This window comes from Aspergillus piperis (genome assembly GCF_003184755.1).
Source record: "Aspergillus piperis CBS 112811 unplaced genomic scaffold BO85scaffold_6, whole genome shotgun sequence".
In the NCBI taxonomy this organism is placed as follows: Eukaryota; Fungi; Ascomycota; class Eurotiomycetes; order Eurotiales; family Aspergillaceae; genus Aspergillus; species Aspergillus piperis.
Genome location: NW_020291596.1, coordinates 1,313,470 through 1,332,082, shown reverse-complemented (window position 1 = coordinate 1,332,082; position 18,613 = coordinate 1,313,470). Strand labels below are relative to the sequence as shown.

At 50.1% G+C, this 18,613-nt stretch overlaps 8 protein-coding genes across 8 annotated transcripts; 5 read left to right on the top strand and 3 right to left on the bottom strand.

The window, feature by feature from the left end:
* Nucleotides 1-569: 569 nt before the first annotated feature.
* On the bottom strand, nucleotides 570-2,933 carry BO85DRAFT_519088 (methylmalonate-semialdehyde dehydrogenase; the record flags this gene model as incomplete). The annotated part of the gene is made up of 8 exons (XM_025665016.1): nucleotides 570-959; nucleotides 1,005-1,055; nucleotides 1,107-1,208; nucleotides 1,263-2,061; nucleotides 2,112-2,276; nucleotides 2,333-2,503; nucleotides 2,559-2,744; nucleotides 2,814-2,933. The coding sequence occupies 8 exons, from the start codon at nucleotides 2,931-2,933 to the stop codon at nucleotides 883-885; spliced, it is 1,671 nt and encodes a 556-aa protein (XP_025517216.1). The 3' UTR covers nucleotides 570-882.
* A 992-nt stretch (nucleotides 2,934-3,925) lies between these two features.
* On the top strand, nucleotides 3,926-5,162 carry BO85DRAFT_448238 (uracil phosphoribosyltransferase). Its single transcript, XM_025659888.1, has 5 exons — nucleotides 3,926-4,288; nucleotides 4,354-4,501; nucleotides 4,560-4,660; nucleotides 4,731-4,935; nucleotides 4,987-5,162. Exons 1-5 carry the CDS (start codon nucleotides 4,120-4,122, stop codon nucleotides 5,042-5,044), a joined length of 681 nt encoding a protein of 226 aa, XP_025517215.1. The 5' UTR covers nucleotides 3,926-4,119; the 3' UTR covers nucleotides 5,045-5,162.
* A 295-nt stretch (nucleotides 5,163-5,457) lies between these two features.
* Nucleotides 5,458-6,253, bottom strand: BO85DRAFT_394962 (phosphoribosyl transferase; the record flags this gene model as incomplete). The annotated part of the gene is made up of 2 exons (XM_025656937.1): nucleotides 5,704-6,253; nucleotides 5,458-5,653 (listed from the first exon to the last, which is right to left on the bottom strand). The coding sequence occupies exons 1-2, from the start codon at nucleotides 6,117-6,119 to the stop codon at nucleotides 5,458-5,460; spliced, it is 612 nt and encodes a 203-aa protein (XP_025517214.1). The 5' UTR covers nucleotides 6,120-6,253.
* A 158-nt stretch (nucleotides 6,254-6,411) lies between these two features.
* On the top strand, nucleotides 6,412-7,987 carry BO85DRAFT_418596 (URC4/urg3 family protein). Its single transcript, XM_025657827.1, has 4 exons — nucleotides 6,412-6,662; nucleotides 6,711-7,038; nucleotides 7,095-7,271; nucleotides 7,324-7,987. Exons 1-4 carry the CDS (start codon nucleotides 6,507-6,509, stop codon nucleotides 7,944-7,946), a joined length of 1,284 nt encoding a protein of 427 aa, XP_025517213.1. The 5' UTR covers nucleotides 6,412-6,506; the 3' UTR covers nucleotides 7,947-7,987.
* Nucleotides 7,988-8,535: 548 nt separating this feature from the next.
* On the top strand, nucleotides 8,536-10,104 carry BO85DRAFT_512016 (GTP cyclohydrolase II; the record flags this gene model as incomplete). Its single annotated transcript, XM_025664631.1, has 5 exons — nucleotides 8,536-8,595; nucleotides 8,652-9,608; nucleotides 9,667-9,811; nucleotides 9,863-9,999; nucleotides 10,093-10,104. The coding sequence occupies 5 exons, from the start codon at nucleotides 8,536-8,538 to the stop codon at nucleotides 10,102-10,104; spliced, it is 1,311 nt and encodes a 436-aa protein (XP_025517212.1).
* Nucleotides 10,105-10,761: 657 nt separating this feature from the next.
* Nucleotides 10,762-12,745, top strand: BO85DRAFT_476904 (MFS transporter; the record flags this gene model as incomplete). The annotated part of the gene is made up of 1 exon (XM_025662803.1): nucleotides 10,762-12,745. The coding sequence occupies exon 1, from the start codon at nucleotides 11,072-11,074 to the stop codon at nucleotides 12,743-12,745; it is 1,674 nt and encodes a 557-aa protein (XP_025517211.1). The 5' UTR covers nucleotides 10,762-11,071.
* A 1,048-nt stretch (nucleotides 12,746-13,793) lies between these two features.
* BO85DRAFT_448235 (formate/nitrite transporter family protein) lies at nucleotides 13,794-15,031 on the top strand. Its single transcript, XM_025659887.1, has 3 exons — nucleotides 13,794-14,113; nucleotides 14,173-14,293; nucleotides 14,356-15,031. The coding sequence occupies exons 1-3, from the start codon at nucleotides 13,829-13,831 to the stop codon at nucleotides 14,862-14,864; spliced, it is 915 nt and encodes a 304-aa protein (XP_025517210.1). The 5' UTR covers nucleotides 13,794-13,828; the 3' UTR covers nucleotides 14,865-15,031.
* Nucleotides 15,032-15,470: 439 nt separating this feature from the next.
* Nucleotides 15,471-17,750, bottom strand: BO85DRAFT_448234 (putative MFS transporter). The gene is made up of 6 exons (XM_025659886.1): nucleotides 17,695-17,750; nucleotides 17,173-17,622; nucleotides 17,044-17,069; nucleotides 16,694-16,979; nucleotides 16,230-16,644; nucleotides 15,471-16,184 (listed from the first exon to the last, which is right to left on the bottom strand). The coding sequence occupies exons 2-6, from the start codon at nucleotides 17,336-17,338 to the stop codon at nucleotides 15,557-15,559; spliced, it is 1,521 nt and encodes a 506-aa protein (XP_025517209.1). The 5' UTR covers nucleotides 17,339-17,622; nucleotides 17,695-17,750; the 3' UTR covers nucleotides 15,471-15,556.
* Nucleotides 17,751-18,613: the final 863 nt, after the last annotated feature.

Below are 18,613 nucleotides of genomic sequence, written 5' to 3'. Positions count from 1 at the left end.
CCGAACTGACAGCAGCAATGACTTTTCCAATTAGCCTTGGAGGCGTCTTACAGTTTACCGACTATGCGTACTAGTACTGCTGATCTTTAGAGTTTTCATCGGCTGGAGAATTTGGCATCCAATTTAGATCCAAAAGGGGTTATAGTCGGATCGGTTCGGACCCAGCCTAGCCCATCTACTCGTGTTGCCGCAAGGCTATCATGGTCCTTCGTGAGGTGTCATCGCGCGTCGTCCAGATGTCGACAGGGCCTGTCTTCCAGGTCGGAAAGTTCATCGACAGCTCTAGCAGCCAGATGTAGAGCCGAGCACGTATCTGTTTGCTCGTTAGGTGATACCAAGTTGGTGTTTTGTGACCCTGAGCAGTCATCCCAAGCCTCAATGGCCACGAGCTGGACGAGTTTGATGTAGCGAAGATCTCCCGTATGTGATCTTGCATAACGCACTTTATGTAACTGAATTTTTTTCGATTACGGCGAGGAAACTACGTGACTCATACTCTTTCTAGTACGGTGCAATGTTGGAGAGGGTGAGAAGTGTCTTCAACTTTCAAGTACAGTTAGATTAATATTCCTCAGGGCTCATTTCCCAGCAGTGTTGAATCTACCTACCGGTCGGACCTGTTGTTTATCGTTCATCGGTCGGCCTGTCATCCGGCACACACCTCGACAAGTAGCATAGTCCGCGCCTCGGCTCATCGACATTTATACTCCTCTACCACGACCGTAATGCATCCAATCAGACCTCGATAAGTTCATTGACGAGCAGGATGCCAATGCGTTCCATTTCGCATTGCATTCCACCTCACGGTGGAAAAGCGACTCATACCCGATCTCCCCGACCAACCCTTTTCATCTGCTGCATACCGAGAGCACTCCTCAGCGCTCACTGATCCCATCGCGATGACACCGTCTTTGTTGTTGTGAAGAATGGCCAATATGTCTTTCCAGGGGAATGCCGGTCTGGACAGGTTAGAGTTTCTCCCATCAGCGTGCCTGGATACTCACCACCCAGAAAAGAATCTTTGTTGCTCGTTCGGACCGCGGTTCCATATGGCGCTGTTGTACTGTCAGGGATTGGTTGCGCCACGGAAGTAGGGACAGCCATACCGATCAACGGGATGTTGACACCAATTTGTCCAACATTGACGCCGCGTTGGAACGTATTTGCATGCTTTCCACTGGTGGTAAATATGGAGCATCCGTTACCATCTATGATCGGATCAGCAATCCATGTCCTCATTCACAGAATGATCGGAGACTGACATTTATTCTGATTAATCAAATCGATCGCTTCCTCGAGGGTGTCCACCTCCATGCAGATGAGTACCGGTCCAAATATTTCCGCCTGATAACATTCCATGTACGTCTGCACGTCCCCGAGTATGGTTGGGCCCATGAAGTTGCCATCCGGATAGCCGGGGACCTCAATATCCCGACCGTCCAGAAGAACCGTTGCTCTCTCCTCAACTGCTCGCTGGATCATCTCACTAACTTTTGCTTTGGCTGTTTTGTCGATCAAAGGCCCGATCTTAGACTCCTGATCCCCTCCACATCCTACCACCATCGACTGTGCCAGTTCGACCAGCCTAGGAACCCAGTCTCTCGTCGCACCAACAAACACTGCTACGCTTAAGGCCATACATCGCTGACCCGCAGCTCCAAAGGCACTTCCAGCAATCGCAAACAGCGTCGAGGACATATTGGCATCCTCTAGGACAACCCCATGGTTCTTGCCACCACACTCTGCTTGTATTCGCTTCCCTGCAGCCCTTGCCAAGTCATGGACCTGCCTAGCAGCAGACTCTGACCCGACGAAACTCACCGCTTGAACCGTTGGTTGAGTCACAAGCATCTGAACGGTCGATGGACCGCCGTGAAGCACATTGAAGACTCCAGGTGGGAAGCCAGTCTTTACGAATGCCTGTGCTAGTAATGAAGACGTAGTAGGTGTTTTCTCCGAGGGTTTCAGGATAACTGTATTGCCGGTGATGAGCGCGTACGGAAGCGACCACAAGGGAATCATGAAGGGGAAGCTGAAAGGGGTGATTGACACACAGACGCCCTGTGGGAATCTGTTAGTAGCTTGTCCGTATCTTGTTAGTACCAACCTACAACTGGCTCGTAGAACGTTTGCAGCAACGTTGCATCGCCTCCTAAGAACATGCCGGCCATTTCAGGCCCAATCGAGCATGCAGCATGTATGCAGTCCAAACCGCGGAAGACTTCTGCGTCTGCATCGGCTAGGGTCTTTCCAACCTCTCGAGATAAACAGGTCACCTGTGATGTGTTAGTTCAGCTCCTTTGCCAGTCAGCTGTTGCGGCTGCTTGCTCACAATTTCAGGAGACATCTGTCTTAGTACATCCACTAGTCTCAGCAGATGCTCACGCCTCACTTGAAACCCCAAAGCAGCCCATCCAGGCTGGGCATCTTCAGCAGCCCCAACAGCCCGCTGTACTTCCTGAAGTGTACTCCCGGGGACCCTGCAAAGTAGGCGTTGTGAGACCTGTCCATCGCGTTAGCACTAGTAGCAATAAACTGAGGTTGATCAAGACAAATACCGGATCCAACACAGTTGTCCAGTTCTGCGACCTAGACATCACTGATTCATTATTAATAAAAAGATGCGTGATAGTCGGCCCAGACTGCGACCGCGGCAGTGGTTCCTCCCGGTCGGATGCATCACTTTCTCCAACCGGTACGGTTTCAGCACGACTGGATCGGGAACTTAGCCCATCACGACGGGTCTTATCTCCACAATGTCATCAGCATGGATTATTCCACTCTTATCAGTGTATTGAACTGGAGCAACCTACATCTGAGATCCGCCGGCGCACGCGCCCCGACACTGTGGTACCATCGCTAGAAGCGGGCGAGGCGGCGGGGAACGGTGTGAATCTAGAGCGACCAGATGAGGCGCTTGATGCTCGAGGCATGTTATCGTATGGAGATTCTGGGAATCCAATCACTAGATAGAGATTATCGGATTATGGTGGCGATGATTATCTGGCGATCTGGTAGATACTGGCTGTCTTATCACACTTGGGGTTGCTGCTTGGTCTGTGCGCATGTTTACTGATAAGCGAGCTGCTACGTAAATAGCCTTGATAAGCGCACAGGTGATGCTCTGTTGGGTATAGTTGCGTGTCTTGTCGTTCTATATACAAAATGGGTCCATGAGGCTCTCGGCCTCAGATATATGCCTGTCATGAGCACGAAAACTTCTTCACCATTCAAATCTATGCATCTAAGCAGAACCACCATTTATCACAATTCAAGAATGGTATTACCTCGGGATACCGGTTAAGAAGATTTCTAGCCTTTTCAGTGCATCATTTTCTCAACAGCGATCAGTTCAGCTTAAACGGGCATCTGAAGATATTCAAGTGATGCGCAGAAGTAGAGAACCGCTACAAGCTGCCAAGAAGCTGCATATTGATTACCTGCGTAGACAGCTCTTCATTCGATACTCTGCGATCATTCCGAGAACATCGAGCAATACTTGAGATCTTTTTCAAGCTAATGTTTCCTTGAGTGAAGCTTCGTGCTATCACATAGATGGCTTCTGCCACTCTTCATACTCTTCCAGGCCTACTATCTTCATTACCAACAGAAATATATTAAGTTCCAATTACCTAGGAGTCGGAGCGTAGGGTGAGTCATATGGTAGCCATTACGACTGCACTCTCTCAGGTACCATGTTGAGTGCTTGTAATATCATAGAAGTTGCGACTCAGCACTTTATCATTCTTTCTGGACAACAGCGACCGTTACAAGAACTCTTCGGAGCACTCCTCCCAGGCCCAACACCCAACCCAGATAAGATTAGATTAGATCCTCACCCCGCTTATCTTATCGTCCTTTCGCACCGCAAAACCCCGCGCTTTTTTCCCTCCGAATTTTCACTCCGCCTTTCTTTCACACGATAGGCGTAAAGCACGCGACTAAATCAGCGCCGGTCGAGACTAAGCCCAAAGTCGTTCAATCTATACCATATAGTCAGTCCTATCCACCGAGTGGCCCAAATTATCCATTTCAATCAACAATTTATCACAACACCTCAACCATCACTCCGCCCACTTCCGGCCAATCGAAAAAATAGTCCAAACTTAAATCCACGCCATGGAATCCTCTGGCGCAGCAGCCTGGACTACCCAAATGGACCGCATCACGGTCCTGGAACAGGACCGGTCTCTACTTAATTTGATGACCATTATCCGGGACGTGAATACCAATGATCGGGACTTTTCCGCTGCTGTGGAGAAGGTTGTGCGCCGGTTGATTACGTCCGGTGAGTATTACTCTATATCCAATGAACTTTTGATCATTGGAACAACGGCTTATGTAAATGTCCAGCATTGGGCCACGTCCCCGCAGAAGAGTACACTGTCACTACCCCGATCAACAAGCCCTACACCGGAATCCGGTTCACGAAGGGTGTTTGCGGTGTCAGTATCCTCCGTGCCGGTGCCTGTATGGAACAGGCGCTGCGGGATACTTGGACGTGAGTTTTCCTTTCTGTATTTGGAGAGTGTTCAAGTGTGCTGAATAAGGATGCGCAGTGGACCCCTTAGTTTCGGTAAGCTGCTCATCCAGCGCGATGAGGAGACTAGCATCGCCAAGATCTATTACTCGAAGTTGCCGGCGGGGATTACGGATGATAGTATGTTTTATCTTTTCTTGTGATGAAGTATTGGTTGTCAGGAAAGTAGAACACACTAACAATGATCTAGTCGTCCTGCTCCTGGAACCCATGCTTGCGACAGGCGGATCTGTGATCAAAGCTGTTGAGAACTTGACGAGAAATGGTGTTCCTGAGGAATCTATTGTTCTTGTTAATGTGGTGTCGTCGCAAAAGGGACTGGATGTTATTTCTGGCAGGTTTCCGGGCCTGAAGGTTGTTGCTGCGGCGGTGGATGCGGAATTGACTGCTCAGAAGTAAGTGTGCTTATTTGACTTGAAGTAAATCGGTTGCTGACTTGACTTTAGCTACATTAGTCCTGGTCTGGGAGACTTTGGTGACAGGTACTATGGAACGACTCATTAGGAGTGGAATTGGGCTCGCTATAGGGTTTAGGCTGTCTACTGAGGTGTACAGGTGACGGGTTGGTTCTTAGATTCCCGGGGATTTGTAAATATTCTTTCGCTTTATATAAGGGAATGGCTAGTACTTTATTGATAAGATTGTAATTTTAAGCCGTGTCTGAACGTATAGTGCTGTTTAGCAGGCTAGCTTTCTGGGCCTATTCTTGATCTTGAGCAGTTGACATAGAATATGTGTTAGGACCTCCGGATGTCTAGAACTGTCTGCAATGCCAAACATTTGATTCTGATTCCATACGGTCAACTGACTGAAGCGATCGAAGGGCGAGAAAAGAATATAGATTGTATTCTATTTGGCAAGAGCGAAGGTGTAAATGTAAACTTCACGATCTTGTACAATTCTATTACGTAAATGTTCTAATCAAATGCTGTTCCATAGAGCCTATCCCCAATATCCCCAACTCCAGGCTGAACATACCCCTTCGCATCCACGTCAGGATCAATTGCACCCACCACAAATCGGCTACCCTCGGGCCACACGGCAGCTGCATGTCCCAGACCAACCGGTGTAGACAGCATAGAGAGAAATGTAACCTTCTCGATTCCCCAATCCCTGACATAATTAGTGACTAATCAGAACATTACAGTAACCTTGAAACTCACTTCAATATACTAATAACCGCAGCGGCTGTACCACCCGTGGCAATCAACGGATCCAAAATATAAGCCTGCTTGATGTGCGCCGGCTTCACGGGTAACTTATTGTAGTACTCAACCGGCTGCAACGACGCCTGGTCCCTGAATATACCCATGTGATAGACGGTTGTCGACACATCTTCTGGAATGTTGTCGACGAAACCATCGAACATAGCGAGACCGGAGCGTAGCACCACGATGATAGCTATCGTTTCATCTTTGGGTACGTCGACGTGCAGGCTCTTTGTCATGGTTGCTGTCATGTCGCGCACTAGGCTGCGTACTTTGGAGGGCTTGAGGGATCGATCCCTGAGTTGTGAGAGAAGGGATGTGAAAGTATCATTTTGAGGTTGATCAACATTGGCGGGTAGTGTGACTGTCATGATGGGTACAGTAGGTTGTATTGATGTAACGAGAAGAGAAATGAATGGAAATGTATGCTTGACGTGCAATGTAGTGGATATGCCCTGCTATAAATATGTTGACTTTGTTAAGATACAGAATGATATGATCACTGTGGCATCCTCCGATCTCATAGTTGTTCCGCCCATCTTCACTAGGCGGTTATCGTCGCTGGTATCAGATAAGATACCGTATCAGCCGAGGCGATAAGCGCCTTCCCCGCTTTGTTGTGCTCATCCCCTCATCCAGTGTAACATTCTTTGTTGACAACACGTCTATCTTCTCTTTGTATCAAGACAAGAAGAGAAGTTCTCAAAGTACACTCGAAAATTTGCAAGAAAATTGCATCATCTGGCTAAGGAAACACGATGGACTCCAATACCAGACACTTGCTTCGTCTGGAAGCCGTACGCGAGAGAGCGAGTATCGTCTTCCGCCTCGCTGAACAAGGAAAGCTGCACCACTACGACTACCACCCTGAGCGTCTCGATGCGACCGTAGACTACGTTGCAGGTATAATCCAGGTAAATAGCCTCTTATACATTTATAAACCATCCTAACCATCTCCTCAGCGCGACTTCGGCCCGGACCGCTACAACCAAATCCCTCCCCACGGTCGCTGGCAGCACTTCGACGTAGGCGGCGTACCTCGAATCCAGAAACTGATCGAGCGATGGGACGCATCCGGATATGATGATAAAGAGAAAGTCAGAAGTCTGTTGGATCTATTCTTCGTCTCCGTGCTTCTCGATGCCGGTGCGGGAGATACTTGGCGTTATGTGGAGAAAGAGACCGGGGCCGTCTTCACCCGCAGCGAGGGTATTGCGGTCGCATCGCTGTATATGTTCTTGAACGGTGACTTTGCCAACAAGGGATCTGAAAGGAAGGATGTGGTACATGGTACGTGCTGTCTGCGGTGTCGGCAGGGATATGTCATTGCTCACGATGAACAATAGGAGAGGCCCTGCGGACCCTCAGTGTGGACACACTACTTCGCGGCTTTCAAGTCGATGATTCCAGCAACCCACTTCTTGGAGCTTCTGCCCGGGTCCAAATTCTCCAACGACTGGGCGAGTCGTTGAGAAACCTCCCTGAGATTTTTGGCCCGTCCGGCCGTCCAGGGCAAATCGCAGGTCAGTTAACATAGGCGCTTTAGAGTACATAGCGACTAACGAGACACCACAGACTACCTCCTTGCTATGAGCAAAGGCTCCATCGATTACTTGGTTCTTTGGGATGTCCTACAGAAAACACTCATTCCCATCTGGCCATCCGACCGCACCAAAGTGAACGGTTACCCCATCGGCGACGCCTGGCCACTCGCCGTGCTCGCAGAGCAATCACTATCCTCAACTACAGACAGTATTCAACCCTTCCACAAGCTCACACAGTGGCTCGCATACTCTCTCAAAGTTCCATTCGAGCGACTTCTGTCCCTAAAATGGCAAAACGCAGAGCTGGGAACCGGACTCCCGGAGTACCGTAACGGAGGATTATTCATAGACATGGGCGTATTGACACTTAAGCCCGAGGCGCAAGAGCGTGGACTACGGACCTCAGGCGGAAGCCTTCCGTGCTTTGCCGTTGCAGATGGAGAGATTGTAGAGTGGCGGGCCATGACTGTTGCGTTGCTTGATAAGCTACACGAGCGGATTCTGCAGAGCGGCAAGTTTGGGGCTGTGCAGTTGTCATTGCCGCAGATGTTGGAGGCGGGATCATGGAAGGCGGGCAGGGAGTTGGCGGCGAAGTACAGGCCTGAGACGAAGTCGAGCCCGATCTTGAACTCTGGAGATGGCACTTTGTTCTAGATGTAGCCTTGATAGTGCAATAAGAACGCTGTTCTCCTCTTATTTTATGGTATTGTAACCAGTGTACTCCATGTATCTCCTCTAACTTCCCCCTACGTATATTACTTCTAGACACAATTACTGTAATATGAATATTCAAACCAACTCACTGCACAACGTTAACTACTAACCAGTAACTATACAAGCCATACTGTTGCGGTAGATGTAGATAGCACAAGAGATAAGATTAGACAAGATAAGCGGCAGCCACTGCTTATCGGCCACTCTGATTGGCTATCAGACGCACCCAGGGTCTATCATCGAGAGATCGATCGTATCTAAGCTACTATCGGAGCTACTCCATCATGAGGACGCTGATAGCTCTGTCCAATTGTCCCCAGATAGTCAGGAAGCGGAAGCACCCTATCGCCCATCCACTCCAGCACAACATCTACCCTAAAGAGCGATCTGAACAGAAGTCACTACAAGCATATAAACCTACCACTCCCCTGTAACAACTCTCATCATCACGTCTCGTACACCTTTTATCCCATCTAACTCCTTTTAATTTCCCTATCATCCATCTCAATATCACATCCTCCCACCCACCATGCCAACAGCAACACAAGAACCTCCCTCCAAAACGGACGCCTACAGCAACCGCATTGTCGTACGTCCCTTCCCCTCCCCCCTCCCAAATCACCATTAACTCACTAACCACCACAGCTAACAACCTACCCCTCCCAAAGTGTCGCCAACCCCATCCCCCTCACCTGGGGCTCCTCAACCCCAGAGACCCGCGGTCCCGTCATCGTCTCCCGCAGCAAAAACACCCTCAGCAAGCGCAACGCGATCGGCGCCCACGGCGGCAGCTACTCATTCTACACCGCGCTCGCCATCGCCTCAGGGGATCTGGAACCCGACTTCCGCCCGAACTTTCTCAACACACAGCCGACATTCAATTTCCCCTACCAAGATGCATGGGGCGACAAGAGCAAGATCGTCTCGATGGATCCGTTCGGTCATGATATCGTCAAGCACTACGGGAAGTATCTGGAGGAGGGGATCGACGTACGGCCGACCATTGCCGTGACGAGGGCGACAATGCGTGTCTCCGAAATAACGGATGCGATTTCACGCGGTCGGGTCCCTATCGATGGGAACATCGTGCTCAATGAAGGTGGGGACGTGAAGGTGACCAAAGTAGCCGTGGAGCCCGTGTGGTATCTCCCCGGCGTGGCTGATCGGTTCGGCGTATCGGAGAAGGATCTCCGGCGCGCGTTGTTCGAACACACGGGGGGAAGCTATCCGGAGTTGATTACCAGACCTGATATGAAGGTGTTTCTCCCGCCGATCGGCGGACTGACGGTTTATATCTTTGGGCCTCCAGAGCGGGTATCTGATCCGGAGATGCGGCTGGCGCTGCGAATTCATGATGAGTGTAATGGGTCGGATGTGTTTCAGTCGGATATTTGTACGTGTCGGCCGTATTTGACGTTTGGGATTGAGGAGGCGATTAAGGAGGCGCAGGGGGGTGGGAGTGGAGTGGTGATTTATTTTCGCAAGGAGGGGAGGGCGCTGGGTGAGGTGGTGAAGTATTTGGTGTATAATTCGAGGAAGAGGGGTGGGGATACTGCCGATAAGTATTTTCAGAGGACGGAGAATATTGCGGGGACTAAGGATGTGAGTATTTTTCCTTTTCCTTAGGGAGATGTTGATAGTGATGCTAATGGTGTTATAGATGAGATTTCAGGCTTTGATGCCGGATATCCTGCATTGGTTGGGCATTACGAAGATTGATCGCATGCTGTCTATGTCGAATATGAAGCATGATGCGATTGTTGAGCAGGGCATTCCGATTTATGAACGTGTTCCTATTCCGGATGGTGAGTTGGCTTGCTCTTTCTGATAGGAGGAGTTGTGGCTAATTGGGTTAGATATGATTCCGGAAGATTCACGAGTAGAGATCGATGCGAAGATCCATTCTGGGTACTTCTCGACCGGAAAAGAGATCACAGAAGAAGACCTCAAGCAGGTTAAGGGACGTGGCTGGGAGTCTTGGGAGGATGTGACGGTGAGTCAATCAATCCATTAAGAGTTCATGGGTGTTCGTCAGAGCTGACACGTCAGGTAGCACTGAATTTTTCTATATACCAGCTTAGTGTAGATGTATCATTGAATGATATTTTTGAGTTTCGGCGATTTGCCACGTGGTTCCCATGCCCTAGGTTAAATCAACAGGACAACAAGAAGGATGGTTGCAGATTACGACTGGACTAGTGCATAGTAGTCGACTAGATGTAGCAGTTATCGAAAGCATGATCGGTGTGAGGATGGAGTAGCTTCTTATTGCAGGTCGCACCGATTACGCAAATGGCAAAGTTATGATTGGTTAAAAAGCTCCGGAAAAGAAGCACTACCGAAGAAATTGTGCCATGCAACCGAATTTATTCATGTACAAAGGAACAGCACATACCATTGACTTCGACATAGTCAGTCAGAAATAAATATGATCAGAATGGACCTTATCGGGCAACTTGAACCAGAGCCAAGCCAGTGCTTAACCGAGCTTACACACTACATTAGCACCAGCATAATTGTCTGCGCTGACCTCCAACCGAGGTTGGGTCTAAGCCTCCCGAGACCCAGGCGTGCCGATATCCGATCTCACCACTCCTCGGGATTTGGACATGCCTATCACGCAAGCAAAAATGGGTGTTAGCCCAATGCGAGACACGTATTACAGATTGCTCTGCAGCATCCACAAGACGATTAAAAATCAAACCAACTTACCGATCACTGAGAGCATGTTTGTGTGCTGCTGGATAAGTGGCAACTCGGAGTTCCAACAGCAAAGTGGGTCGTGATGCCACACGGAATGCCCCGTTTTTTTAGTGTCTTTTCTTTAGTTTCCGGTTTCAACGCAAGCGATAGAATTTTAGTGATAAATGAGTGGTCGGTCGCATTCTTCTGCTTATCGCTGTTGTTTCGCTCACTGGTTTGCCATGTGCACTGTCGTTCGTTGTTGATACCCTTCTAATGCCCCTGGCTGCGCCAGGCCCTATATCCTATGAAAAATTCCGTTCAAAAAAGTTTCCGCCAACTCTAGAAAAGTAATAGAAAAGTTTGACTAAAACATCCACAACATGGAGGACACCCTCACCAAAGGACCCCTCCCACCAGGGGTCTACCGGTCCAAAATCCCCTTCTGGCGCCTCCTCACCGATCAAGCAGCCATCACCCAAGAAGTCCTGGAATACGACTTCCCTGGCAACGGAACCGAAGACGACCCGTACGTCGTGTCCTGGATCCCGAACGACAACCGCAACCCGATGCTCTTCGGCTTGGGCCGCAAAGTCGCCATCACTCTCATCGTAGCCTCCTGCACGTTGACCGTGTCCCTCACCTCCTCAGTATACAGCGGCAGCGTCAGCGAAATCACCGCCTACTTCAACGTCAGCGATGAAGTCGCAACAATCGGTCTTTCACTTTTCGTCCTCGGCTTCGCCGTCGGCCCCCTCCTCTGGGCCCCTTTCAGTGAAGTCTTCGGGCGCCAGCTCCCCTTCTTCTTCAGCTGCATGGGCATGGCCGCTTTCTCAGCGGGCTGTGCCGGCGCCCAGAATATCTGGACGCTGTGCATTCTGCGATTCTTCGCCGGCGCGTTCGGTTCCGCTCCTTTCACGAACGCAGGCGGTACCATCTCCGATATGTTCACGGCGCGGCAGCGCGGCTTAGCGTTGAGTTTGTATGCCGCAGCGCCGTTCCTTGGCCCTGCGATCGGACCCATCATCGGTGGGTTTCTGGGCATGAGCGCCGGATGGCGCTGGGTGGAGGGGTTCTTAGCTGCGTTGGCTGGGTTTATCTGGCTGCTCATGGCGGTTTCTATCCCTGAGACGTATGCACCACGGCTGCTGCGACTCCGCGCGGATCGGCTCTCGCAGCTGACGGGGCGGGTTTATCGGAGTAAGATTGAGTTGGATAAGGGGACGGTCTCTTTGCCGAGGTTGTTGAAGACGACGATGTCTCGGCCGTGGGTGTTGTTGTTTCGTGAGCCGATTGTGCTGTTGTTCGCGCTGTACATTGCCATCGTGTATGGGACGCTGTACATGTTCTTCGCTGCGTTCCCGATTGTGTATGAGGATGGGCGCGGGTGGAATCCCGGTGTGGGCGGGTTGGCTTTCCTGGGCATTGCGGTGGGGATGATACTGGGGTGTGCCTGCACGATTCCCGCCAATCTGCATTACATCAAGGTGCAGGAAAAACATGGAGGTTTTGCACCGCCGGAGACGAGACTCATCCAGTGTATGCCCGGGGCATTGGCGATCCCGATCAGTCAGTTCTGGTTCGCGTGGACGGATTATCCGTCGATTCATTGGATCGTGAGCATTATTGCGACGGCACCCTTCGGGTTTGGGGTGATTTTGATTTACCTTGGGGTTATGAATTATCTGATTGATTCGTATACCATCTATGCGGCGTCGGTGTTGGCTGCGAATACGGTGTTGCGGTCGATCTTTGGTGCGGTGTTTCCCATTATTGCGCCGTATATGTATGATGGTGTGGGAATTCATTGGGCGCCGTCAATCCCGGCGTTTCTGTCGCTGTTGTGTATGCCTGCGCCGTTTTTGTTCTACAAGTATGGTGCGGTGATTCGAACGCATTGCAAGTATTCAGCGGAGTCGGATCGCTATATGCGCAAGTTGCAGGAAAATGCGAAGCGCAAGTCGGATGTGGTGGAAAAGGAGAGGCCAGTTAAGGATGAGCCTATGGTGCCGGCGGATGGGGAGCCGGGGATGTCACAGGCTGCAGAGCAGAAGTGAGTACATAGACATATATAGATTTAGAGTATATACAGCATATAGAGATACCATAATATGAGTTTGAGTTGCATGCATGTGAAACAGATGTGAACCCAAGTGCAGTCGGGGAAAAAAACTAATATGTTGGCTGCCAATATGTGAGTCGCAATTGGTTCATGCAACTTCGATAAAGTCAGTATTGTGGAATTAATTTGTCTTCCGATTCAACTGGGTTCTCTGCAGACCATGATGAGATAACTACAGAATATCTCTGATTCTCACTTTCATCATAATTACCAATTTGGATGGTGTAATAGCTGCCACCGCTGATTATGATAAGCACCCACAGTCACACCTACTTATCCTAAATCCAGACCATACCATGACAGAAGTAACTGGTCGGCTTTAGCCGAACCATTGAAGATCGCCATCCTGTCACGCTGACATGAAGCCCTATCCTGTCACCAAGACCAGAGAACCAGCTTATCGAACTCTAAATCACCACCATCGCTTTCAGTCCCGCTCAACGAAGCTTCTCCCCGATAAGCCTCCACCAACAAGTAACCACGAGAACAATAGCCATGATAGATCAACACAATAGTCTCATTGATGGAGTTACGCACAGGCATCAGATCCCCACTCCATCAATGAACAGATGTTCCCCGGCAATTGAGATGATAAGGTGTTCGGGGATGCAGGGATATCCCGGGTCCATCCATGCTAGACACAAACCAACTAGCCAATTACCACGCTACGCCTTCAAATGCTAGGTATCCCTTGAATAGCAGCCGAGTTCACCGCGGAGATGTCGACATGCCAGACTCAGTGCTGATAAGATGCGAAGCTGTGACTCGTCCGGGCCGGTCTTGGCAAGAACCCCAGCGGGACCCTCGACATGCTGGGGCTGAACTCTATCCAGCCTGAATCTGAGTATTGGATGCCGATCCGATAAGAAGTTATACACGCTACGTGATTGGTCCTGACTGTTTGTTTTCGCCCTACGCAGTGCTGCAGTTGTGTATATAGGGCTGTCTGGTCTTCACTTCCCCATGTAGGTCAGTCTGAATACCTCAACTCACCCACTGCACACTATATACCCTCACCATGTCTATCAGCATAGACGCATACACCCCTACAGAGGTAATCAACCTCGTCGCCCGAGCAGGTATCGTCAAGGGCAATACACGCCTCGACAAGGTCTTCCTCAGCGCCGTCTCCGCAGGATGTCTACTTGCCTTGGCATGCGGAACCGCCCTGAGCACGAACACGAGTACCTGGTTCCAGGAGAATGCACCGGGGTTGATTCGCACAATCAGTGCATTGGTATTCCCGTATGGATTGTGCATGATCATCCTGACAGGGGCGGATTTGTGCACGGGATCTTTCATGGTATGTCCCTCTCCTTACTCCCCAATTCCAAAGAATGTAGCACTAATCATACATACCAGTTCACAACGGTCGCAGCCTTACAGCGCCAACTCCCTTGGTGGAAGATGCTGCTTCACTGGTTCATCACATTCTGGGGAAATCTCTGCGGATCGCTATTTGTCGTAGCGATTATCTTTGGCTGTACTTTCCCTCTCCCTTCTCTCTCCCTTATTCCCTGAACCGACAATCCTAACAATATACAGACGGCGAAGTCTTCTCCGCAGACCCCTACAAAAGCGAAGTCATCTCCTTCGCCACAAAAAAACAAGTCACCCCACACTTCCAACAAATCTTCCTCCGAGGCATCGGCTGCAACTGGCTCGTCTGTCTGGCCTGTTTCTTCGGCCTACAGGGCCGTGACCTCGCATCAAAGATCATGGGCATCTGGTGGCCGATCTTCGCCTTCGTATCACTGGGCTTCGATCATGTCGTGGCGAACATGACCTTCATCCCGCTGGCCATTTGGTTGGATGCGCCGGACATCACGGTGGGGTTGTATGTATGGAAGGGCATTATCCCGACCTTGTTGGGTAATATCATCGGGGGTGGGCTGTTCGTAGGAACGTACTACTGGTATATGTATCTCCTTCAGGGAGAGATTATTACTCTGGCTGGGTTGAGGAGGCAAGGTATGGCCGGTACTTCGGCGACAGGGACGCCTGCGACGGCGGGTGGGAAGGATGATGTTGAGGCGATGGCAGGGGCGGTTTGAACCGTTTTTCTGAAGGTATGGATTACATATAATGTGTTGGATGAGTAGATGTGATGAAGGTGGTGGTGATAACAATAGTAATTGCTAATTCAATAAGTTTTAAGTTTCTGTCTTACAACACATCAATTGACAAATCAGTGTGGAGGCATTATATGCCAGGGCCAATATTAGCTCTCGCGTCGTGTACTTACTAGAAGTGTCTATCCTTGCTGGTGATCAGGCGTCCATCTTGTCCTCAGGAGTGGTTCGCAGAGATATTTTCGGGTGCTTGTCCGGAGACACGGACGGGCTATGAAGGATATTAGGGAGGCAGGGTTGCTAAGAAAAAGATACTTGTGAGAATCGAGGAGGTGAAATGGGGCAATGCAAGGTGATGGTTAGGAAGAGGGCTGCGGAGAGGTTTCTGGCCCGTTGGGAGGGTCACTCCAAGTATAGGAATTGTACAGGATTACCTGAAGAGGGACTTGAAGCGACTGCAACGCCAGATGGACAAGTTGTTCAAGGAGCCTGAGAAAAGAGGCACAAAGCGGTTACAGCAGAGTGAGAGGATGTTACAGCGGGTAGAGAAGAGGGAGGCGAAGATCGCACAGAAGGTGATATGAGTAATCATTACAGCGGATGATGGAGTGGAATATTCTACTGGTCTATCTAATGATGATGTTCGATAATATACATAGATTTTACTGCTGCTGCTACAGCACGTAGCGGAAGAACGGGTTCTGCTTGTCCGTCAGATCCTGGAAAGCCAGCTTATCACGCTGGCTCTCGTCCAAATCCATGGCGTCGCGACGCCGGTTCTCACGCCACAAGACAACGTACAATGCTACCGCCGCCGCGATGGTGATGCAGTAGCAGATCACCATTCCCTCCCATAGCTCGGGGTAGTGCTGGTCGACGGTCTTGCTGTTCACTAACTGCGGCCCGATGATGTTGCCCACAGTGTAGGCGACGAACACGGTAGCCGCCATGACGGTTTTTTTCGTCGCGCCGGCGACGTTACTGGCGCCCAGAGTGATGATAAGGCTGACCACAGGTCCGAAGAAGCCGGTGATGGCGTATCCAGCAACTGGAACTGCCGGGTGATATCCCCATTCGGACTTCCAGATCATCACGCAGCCGGCGATGACGGGGAGACAACAGGCGATGAGCATGGGGATGCGCGTGTTTGGAACGCGCATGCCGATGTAGCCGCAGAGAGGGATGAAGATGAGGCAGACGCCACCCACAGGGAACTGGAACAGGATGGAGTCGAGGGTGTTGTAGCCAAAGGTTGATACGATCAGGGGGCCGAATCCGGAAATGGCGCCGTTGATGGTATACCTAGGATGTATTAGCGACGCTTCTCATGTGTGACGGGTTACTTACGCTGCAGCCATCATAATAGCGATCAAATACAATTTGATGTCCAGGAATGATTCCACAATTTGATCTTTCTTGATCACCTGGCAGCGCACACCGGTCTGTCCCCGACGCAGGCGCTCCACGGCCACGACCCTCTCCTCATGGGTCAGGAACCACGCCTCGACGGGGGAGTTAGGCATGAAGCAGCACCAAATCCCAAATAGGAAGGTGAGCACGCCGGCAAAGATGTAGATATACTGCCAAGATTTGAGACTCCCAGAATCGATCTGTCCAAACGCATAGTTGAGCGCACTTCCGATGATGGTAAACCATCCCGTACCGGAGAACCACCATGCCTGTCGCAGACTCTGCTCGTCCTGCGTGTAATATCCACTGACAACCGTCATGAAACCGGTAGGAATGACACTCTCAACGAAGCCTATATAGTCAGTAACTTAGGAAATGCCAATGTAGAGCAGGAGGAATACCCAGGAAAAACCGTTGCACAAACAGCCCCTGCCACGAGGTTACTCCCGCCGTCGCAGCACAGGTAATGGCCCACAGCATTACGACCGGACCCAGGACGTGCTGAATGCGAAATCGCTGCAGGACAAAGGTCATAGGGTACAATCCGGCCATCATACCAAAGTAGAAGATGGAGGTGGCCCAGCTGAGACGGGAGGTATCCTTGGTGGCAGGCGAAGTGGAGTAATCCATGACCTGAAGCTGCAGATCGGTTGTCATACCGAACAGTGATGCACTTCCAAGGATGGCCTACAAACAATAGCTCTAGTTAATTGACGGAGACATATCAAGTCAAGGTATACTCAAAACGAACCTTATCCCAGTAAACAAACCCATAACCTATAACCCACAAGTCAACAATATGCTAATTTACCCATCTAACCAATCATCTTGAACAAAACAACTACCAAGCATCCAAACAAAGAAGATAGATATGACAAACCAATCAACATAGCAGGCATAAAAAATGCATCAATTTTGCGCAGCACCCTCTTCTCCACGGCGGGGTCAATCTCCCCCGCTTCTTCACTGACTATGGCCCAGGCGACATCTTTATCCGCGGGTGCAGTCGCAGACGCAGCTATTGTCTGCGATTCGACCTGAATCATGATTCTGGAGGTGTAATATGCAGATGGGGGATGCAGTGGTGGTGAGTGAAAATTTCAATGGCGGGATGGAAAGGCGTAGATCCTACCCACGGTGGGTGGGTTGATTAGAATGTCTGGCCCGCGTGGGTTTAATTTTAAGCTTTCGGGTAGTTCAATGCCATTGTCTGTCTGTCTGTCTGTCTTGTCTGTCTGGCAGCCGGGGATTGTGATGGTCACAGTATCGGAGTTGAAGATGGAGGATTGTCAATTTAGTTGATAATTTTGATGCTTATAATTTGCTTGGTCTATAACCATTAATGGTGCTGCGGAATAGTATTGTTGCACATTTTGTTCACGTTGAGGCAAGAGTAGCATACACAATAGAGAGAGAAATGTTGGCGGAGGACTGTGCTCCGTGCGCACAACAATAAAGTTCGTTGACGGGTAGATACTGGCTACCATCTACATTTGTGCCACAATTGGACAACTGGTGAGTTCAGTAAGATGGACACCCATGCAAAGGGTACAAATGCAGTTGTTTATTCATGATGTCTGGTATTGATTATGTAGTAGTGCTACTTACAGCATTACATACGTGTAATATACTCGGATAGCGAGAATAAGAATAGGCGGGCAGCAAGGTTCATCTACTAGGGGACAGGACATATATATATACCGTCGAAAAATATTTCCGAACTACAGCTGCATACTAGCACTCGAGTGGAGGCATCTGACCAGATAAGACCCAGCTTCGGAATTCAAACAGGCAGGGGAACCCCGAGACAATCAGATGATAGTGGATAGGAGGGTCATTCATCCCCGAAGCCCCTAACAGACCCATCGAACGAAGGCTAAAACTAGGACGGTGATGTAACAATGCGACCCATTCACCGATCGCACTTCTTCGTACAAAGTGAACGATGCAACCCAATCCTGGACCATGAACGGCCATTCCGAACAAAAAAGAAATAATCCCGCGCACCAATCTCCAGGGGGGTTACACTTTTCAAACCCCGCGACACCAATTGTATCAGTCCTCATGCAAGCTGGATTTGAACCAGATCCCGAAGTATCCGCTTGACCGGCACAATGACGTAGAAGATGAAGCATCACGGAAACCAATTCCTGGCAGGGGTGCAGCATCGCAGTGGAGATGGCCAGCTCCGACGGATCGTGCAATTTGGCCCGCAACCTGATCGTCGACGCTGTTCGGTATGATTGGCGAATCGCCTCTGACCGCCTTGCAATCGATCCTCAGGCGGACACTGGAGGGGGAAGGAAGTGGAAAAATACACC

Excerpts from the sequence above, each read along its gene's own strand:
- BO85DRAFT_448238 (XM_025659888.1), top strand. The coding sequence starts at position 4,120 with ATGGAATCCTCTGGCGCAGCAGCCTGGACTACCCAAATGGACCGCATC. Across the intron at positions 4,502-4,559 it reads GCGCTGCGGGATACTTGGAC|TGGACCCCTTAGTTTCGGTA; the intron begins GTGAGTTTTCCT and ends AAGGATGCGCAG. Across the intron at positions 4,936-4,986 it reads GCGGAATTGACTGCTCAGAA|CTACATTAGTCCTGGTCTGG; the intron begins GTAAGTGTGCTT and ends ACTTGACTTTAG.
- BO85DRAFT_448234 (XM_025659886.1), bottom strand. The coding sequence starts at position 17,338 with ATGATTCAGGTCGAATCGCAGACAATAGCTGCGTCTGCGACTGCACCC. Across the intron at positions 16,980-17,043 it reads GGTTTGTTTACTGGGATAAG|GCCATCCTTGGAAGTGCATC; the intron begins GTTCGTTTTGAG and ends TATTGTTTGTAG. Across the intron at positions 16,645-16,693 it reads TGTGCAACGGTTTTTCCTGG|GCTTCGTTGAGAGTGTCATT; the intron begins GTATTCCTCCTG and ends CTGACTATATAG.
- BO85DRAFT_418596 (XM_025657827.1), top strand. The coding sequence starts at position 6,507 with ATGGACTCCAATACCAGACACTTGCTTCGTCTGGAAGCCGTACGCGAG. Across the intron at positions 7,039-7,094 it reads AAGGAAGGATGTGGTACATG|GAGAGGCCCTGCGGACCCTC; the intron begins GTACGTGCTGTC and ends GATGAACAATAG. Across the intron at positions 7,272-7,323 it reads CCGTCCAGGGCAAATCGCAG|ACTACCTCCTTGCTATGAGC; the intron begins GTCAGTTAACAT and ends GAGACACCACAG.
- BO85DRAFT_448235 (XM_025659887.1), top strand. The coding sequence starts at position 13,829 with ATGTCTATCAGCATAGACGCATACACCCCTACAGAGGTAATCAACCTC. Across the intron at positions 14,114-14,172 it reads TGTGCACGGGATCTTTCATG|TTCACAACGGTCGCAGCCTT; the intron begins GTATGTCCCTCT and ends CATACATACCAG. Across the intron at positions 14,294-14,355 it reads CGTAGCGATTATCTTTGGCT|ACGGCGAAGTCTTCTCCGCA; the intron begins GTACTTTCCCTC and ends AACAATATACAG.